Source organism: Larimichthys crocea, chromosome VI, assembly GCF_000972845.2.
Source record: "Larimichthys crocea isolate SSNF chromosome VI, L_crocea_2.0, whole genome shotgun sequence".
Lineage (NCBI taxonomy): Eukaryota > Metazoa > Chordata > Actinopteri > Sciaenidae > Larimichthys > Larimichthys crocea.
Window position 1 is genome coordinate 15,762,566 of NC_040016.1, and position 6,476 is coordinate 15,769,041.

General features: G+C 38.1%; 1 protein-coding gene across 5 annotated transcripts in view; it reads left to right on the forward strand.

The window, feature by feature from the left end:
* The window catches only part of cbfa2t2 (CBFA2/RUNX1 partner transcriptional co-repressor 2), a 33,749-nt gene extending 31,680 nt beyond the window's left edge, over positions 1–2,069 (forward strand). For 4 of the 5 annotated variants that reach the window (XM_019272275.2, XM_010735101.3, XM_027279502.1 and 1 more), the window contains exon 11: positions 279–623. In XM_019272275.2, coding sequence (XP_019127820.1) covers positions 279–623 — 345 coding nt within the window. Of the gene's footprint in view, positions 1–278 lie in introns of all 5 variants that reach the window. The other variant, XM_027279501.1, reaches the window with a different exon arrangement.
* Positions 2,070–6,476: the final 4,407 nt, after the last annotated feature.

Consider the following 6,476-nt stretch of genomic DNA (forward strand, 5'->3'; position numbering starts at 1 on the left):
GGAGCATTTAGCAGCTCAAAAGCTAGTTATATCCCTCAGGATATAAGCAACAGAAATCAAAGAAGAGTGAATATTAGATATTTTTTGTAATTCCACAACTCAATATAAATAAAAATGTTGCTCCATATCTGCTGGATGTGTAAATAAGCAACTGTTTGCCAACATATATCAGCTTAAAAGGTATATGTCAATGTTAAGCTCAGCTTTTTCAGCTTTTATTTTGAAGGAGGACATACATTCCTGTGAAAACTTACGGTTCTCTCTTCTTTCCTCTTCAGTGTTGCTGGAACTGTGGCCGCAAAGCCAGTGAGACCTGCAGTGGCTGCAATGCCGCTCGCTACTGCGGCTCCTTCTGCCAGCATAAAGACTGGGAGAGGCATCACCTCATCTGCAGCCCAGGACTTCAGGCTCAACCCAAACCAGTTTCTGCCATCACTGCAAGCAGGGCAGCTGCAGTGGCCGCAGCAGCAGCAGCCGGGGTGTCTCCTGTCGGCCTGGCCGGGGTCAAGGCTTCCGACAGTGTGTCATCAGTCTCCAGTCCTGGTGGAGAGAAGGCCTTGGTGGCTTCTCGGTCCTCCACTCCTTCCACCCCCGCCTCAGCCCCTGAGACCAATGGACACTAGGAGGTGAAAGGACATCCACAAAGAACATGTCACCTATCCTCTTCCTTATTGGGGAAGAAGTGAATCAGCGACAAGAGGGAACTATTTGTGGGTTAAGTTAGGATAACAGATTTTTCATCATACTCTTTGGCAAATAAAAAAGGACAGATTATGGATGACTGAGTGAGTGATATGTCAACTGGGACTTTGGCTTTGGCATGGAACAGAAGGACTCGTCTTGAATGCATCTATTGGATGAACAGATCTCCCTAACAGATGGAAACGTGCTTGTCTTCATCCAAAAAAACCCCAAATCTTGGATCCACAAGGGGTGGAAAAAAAAACAACAACTGACGATTGATAGGAGTTTATCTCTGGCTGCGGGCAGGAAGTTATGAGAGGAAGGCATATGAGAAAAGACGGAGGAGATTAAAAAACAGTGAGATATAAAGACGCCTCCCCCTCAAACCAATATTCTCACTTTGTTGTGTATAAATTTAAGATAGGAGGGTGGTGGTGGTGTAAACAGTGTAATAGTACCAGCCATAAAGCATCTGTCTTCGTCCTGTAGGAACAATCTGACAGTAGACCACACAAGAGTCGTCGTCCCTGCAGCTCTCCTGTATACATAGATATTTGCTCGCCAAATTCTTGTCAGGTTGTCGTGCGTGTGTGTGTGAATGCGTGTGTCAAACGGTCGTGCCGTCAGTGAATATTGTACAGCATATGATTTTACTTTTGTCAAAGCAATATTAAAGTGAAGTGTTCAGGTATCTCAAGCCGTTTCTGCATCACCAAAGTTTTCAGTCGCTAAAGAGCGAGTCGTTGTCATTGCCTGCAACTGTCCTTGTGAACAAGAGATGATTATAGACTAACCCCACATCATATCTACTTTTATAATGAGCTTAACTAGGAACTCTGGTCACCATTTTTCCATTTCTGATCATTTTCCAAGAACAGAGCGAAAGTTGGTGGTGATTGGATCAAGTAAGCGCAGGAAGATGCAGTTAAGACTTTATTCTGGTTGCAGTTTCATTTTGGCACTTGTTGTTCGCGTCACCAGTTGTGTATGGCAGGGTCAGATGTTGCTCTCAATCTTTCACCATTGCAATATTTGCATCAGGGGACAAGGGTGGATTGTAATACAGATTTTAAAGTACTGATTTCAACAAAAGAAGCGACAAATTAAATTAGTTTTACTTTATTTGAAATTATCAAAAGGGAGAAAATTCTCACTGGTGCTATATTGACTTGGTGCGGGTTTCAAGCAGCGACTCTGTCCCATGGAGAATCTCAGGAGCTAAACTGTATTTGTATGTACAGATCATTCTGTTTTTATTTTCTTCTGTCACAGTTAGGTTAAAGTCAAAAGTTTAGTGAGGAACTTTGATTTATCGTACTCTGCTGTTACAACTGAGACATTTGTTCTTGTTTTCGTTTGTTGTAAGATGACTTTGTAAAGAATATTATGAGAGAATGCCTTTATTTTGTGAGCCACGATTTTCTTCGTTCTTTAAACACGTTCTTTTGTTATGAGGCATAACTTCATATGAAAAAAAGATATCTTGACATGAAGTACGAAATAAAGAAATAGAATTACTTCAAAAATGGTTTGCCGCCTTTCCTTGAGTCACTTTGTTTGATGATCATGTCATCACATATTCCAATCATGGTGTTAGAAGTTAAGTATGAAAGGGGAGTCATTTAGCTCAGCTGGTAGAAAGCCGCACTATGTGCAAATCTCTCTCTCTCCCCACATTCCTGTCACTCTTCAGCTGTCTGTGTCAAATAATGCTAAAAATATGCCAAAAAATAAGTTAAATATGAAATACAACATCTGTCCATCAACACAGAATGACATATCTTCATCTCTGACAATTAAAATGTCATACATCCATTTATAAACTAAATATATTTCATTAAACAGAATCAAAAGAGTCCAGCCTTAGGCTGTTTAGATTGCACATCATTTTTAGAGTTTATTATTTCTAGGCTGCAAACATTCTGCAGTATGAACTCAGATCCATTACTTTAATGTTGTACTATTTTCAACAGGCTTCTTATTTTCAGATATTTGGTTTTGAGTCACTGGTGGTTTGGCTTCAAAGGTCTATTGGATTTAATGAGTACAAAACAAATATCACTTTGATAATAAAGTAATCCTCATTATAACCCAGTGTTGTATGGAACCAGCAACGTTTCTTCAAAAAGCAGTGAATAATAATATACTTATCATGAATTTATTATTTTTATGTAACTATCAATTAGTTTTATTTGTTTTTTGCATCGTCTTTGTCTCCTTGTGAATCATTCAGTGACTCCTGATGAAATATGCAAAAGGGATCTTTCAACCCAGATATGAATTAATGAGGTGGCTCTCCTCTGGATTTAATTATTCTGAAGTGGGTGGGAATTTCTGTTATGTTTTCCACCTCTGAACATAATAAATATCCAAGTCAGTTCATATATGTCTATGTTATGTTAAGAGGAACTGTGGATGTTAAAAGACTAATTGACTTTAAACAGTTACTTTAGTCACCACTGTGTTTAACATCAAAGAAGCTAAATATTTATTCAGAGGCCCACGGGCAGTACAAATGTGTAATATCATATGTAACCACGAGGTGGCAGTATAAGCTATATTTTAAGATTTGTCAAGGCTAAATTAGAAGATTCTGTATGTGGGTGACTTGTTGAAGTGCTCATTTTCAATGCATCATATAAAAAGTCGTCTGGAGAGCTCACAAAGAGTATATTAGAATATATTTGTCATTTTAAACCTGAAAATACTCATTGTGTGTGTTGTGTTAATCTGTGAGGACTGTTTTAATGTAGCTGCTGAGTCAAACTTTCTTAAATAATGTTTGGTAGCTTAATATATATGTGTTATATGTATGTTTGTTTTATGAGCTTTATCATGCACGTTATGTTCTGCATCTAAGATGTATCTGCAAATCAACTACCAACAGCTGCCTGACACATGTATGTATTTATTCTAGTTATAGATTATTCTGTATGTATTCTAGTCACAACATAATGAAAACACTCCCACCTTTGGTAGTAGTGAAAGTATTCAGATTCTTTACTTAAATATTCAGATCTAGGGTGCACTATTTACAAAAATATGCAATAATTTGAATACAATACACATAACTATGTGTTGATTAGTGTACAATCACCAGAAAATAAGATTTGTTATGTTTTTGTTACCTTTTATATCTACAGACATCCAGGTCTTTTTTCTAGGGAGTCCGCCATGCTGTACCTACAGGCTATAGATAGAGCCTTGCATGTTTTTTTTTTTTTGCTGGCTACTTGAGTTTCTCCGTCACACTGAAAGAGAGGGTGATGCGAGTGTTGCAATCAGCAACTACACCTCTATGCGCCACTGCATCTTACATACTAGTCTTTGAAATAAAAGTATCAATACCACACTATGAAAAATTACAAGTAAAAGTCATGACCCTGAAGAATGACTAAGTAAATAACATACATTGGTTTTATTATTACATATAAAGCTAAATGTAATGAAAGTATCAATGGAAAGAGTGCTGTAAGGCAGATGATGGTCCCTGTGAGTGCTATATTAGGGATAATATCCAGTCATTGTTGTGACCCGTTAGATGGGGTTAGTTGGTAGTTTTATGTATAACAATGTATCAAATGAATGAAAGTAACTTATAATTGCAGCTGTCCAATAAGTGTCAATATTTCCCTTTAAAGTGTAGTGGAGTAGAAGCATACATACAGCAAAAATGACTAAAGCACAGAACATAAGTAAAGATATTCAGTCACATTCTAGCACTGCGGGTACAGACAGTTCTCAAATGCTGATAATGATCTTGTGTTTTTTTTTTTGCCTTTCTCAATATCATTATTTTTGAAAGCACAGATCTACAATAGACCATGATTACAAAGTGTATTTACTGATCATGAGTTGATTTAAAAAGGAAACATGACTCATCTGTTGTCTAGAAGTAACTGCAAGTGTCAGCATGTGTGCCAGAATCAGTGATGTTGTTTAGTGCCTGCATGTGTAGTAGCAGGATCATGACGTTTGCTTTATTCTGAAGATAGGACATTGAGTGCTTTCACGCTGTAGCTCAGATGAAACATGGGCACAGCAAAGAGCTGCACTTAATAGAGTTCGGGGTACATACTGTTTATGTTTGAAGTTGTTTACACCTATATCTTTTGAGAGAGTGTTTCATCTTCAATTTTGTTCTGCAGCAAAAATATTATTTTTCTTATCATTTTTATGACTTGGCTGCTCTTGTGCCTCAAGTCTATCTGAAAAACTTGTCAGTGAACACACACAGTTGTGTTTGTGTACGAGGTGGTCTGTGATTGTCGGCCACAGACGAGGTTCTCAGAGTGTGTGAGTGGTGATCTGCTTCTGCTTGTTCCTCGGCAAAAATGCTACTATGCGATGTTGTAAAAATTGTGGAGACAGGCTGGTTTAATTATGTGCCTGTTTTCTGTCCCAACGTCTCACTGGAGGCAAAGTAATAGGGGTCACTTTGTATTCTGCCCTTGTTCTCAAAGCTCCTAACACAGTGCCTAAAAAACAAGCTACAGTATGCAAAGCAGTGCTACAGAAAACATGTCTATCTCCTGCTTTCACTCCCTACCCTTCATCTCTTTTCTTATATCATCAACCTTGATGTGATGATTTGTAATGGCTTTATTTAATGAATCATTAGTCTCCCACACAGTAGAGAGAGTACATTTGACAATTTCTACAATGGACTTTAAAGATGTGCTAAGTGCGTCACGACAACAACATTTCTTGTTCTTGACACTATTTGGTGCAAACGTTAATCTTGCGTTATGGATACCAAGATATGAATGTTTAAGGGGACTGATAGTGGATATGTACAGTATATTATACGTAAAAAAATAAGTAACACATCCTAAATATATTTATGAGAAAACATTTGTTCTACATAAATAGGTTGCAGTAGAGCAATGTGAGTGACGTGAAGTGGAGGAAGTGTACTGGATGGTAGCTGCACTGGAAAACATACCCGATGGATTACTTGTTAATAATACATTTAATGTAGGCCTACACTGAACAGCTAATTATCATATCGCCACTGGACAAACTGAATTTTGACCTGATGGTGGTGCTAAATGGAAAGTCAAGGGATCACCAAAACCGTGTGAGATATCAACAAAATATATGTGAAAATGGTTTGCTATACTGGGTGTGGTGATAAATGAACACTATACAATGAGGCGTTCTGCTGACACGATCACAAATCCTTTCTGTTTATCTTCATGACCTTTCATCTGCAGGATTTCTGAACAGTCTCCCTGAGGTAAACAACACACTGAGCTTTAATCACTCACTCAATCAAATCAAATAATAATAAAAAAAAAATCAATAACTAATGGTGCACACACCTTTGCCTGGCTAGGTCAGTCAAACTCTGAGTAGTACCTCAAGCCTGGGAAGTGATCTGTTTTTGTGTTTACACCATGATAATACACAGTGCAGCAATATAGATTATGGTCCTAAAGGAATTATTTGACTCATGACTCATGACTCATGTAGCAATTCATTCATTAATTAATGTAGCAAAAGAGGGGGCAGACTGTGCTCCGGGCCCTGATCCAGCAGAGCTTTCGGTAGTAGATCAAACCCACAGCTGTATGATTTACTTATTCTCTCAAATAAAAGAAGTGGTTTAATGTCGAAGAGGAACACAACAACTGTTACAATTCATTCGCTTGTTACTGAGAAATACGCCATATTTCATGGTAGTAAAACCAACAGTTGTCAAGACATCTCATTAAAATCACAGGGAGTGTCAAACAGTTGACCTGTAGGCCAGAACTGGTCTGCCAGGGGGCCTCAGGATGACTTTGCAA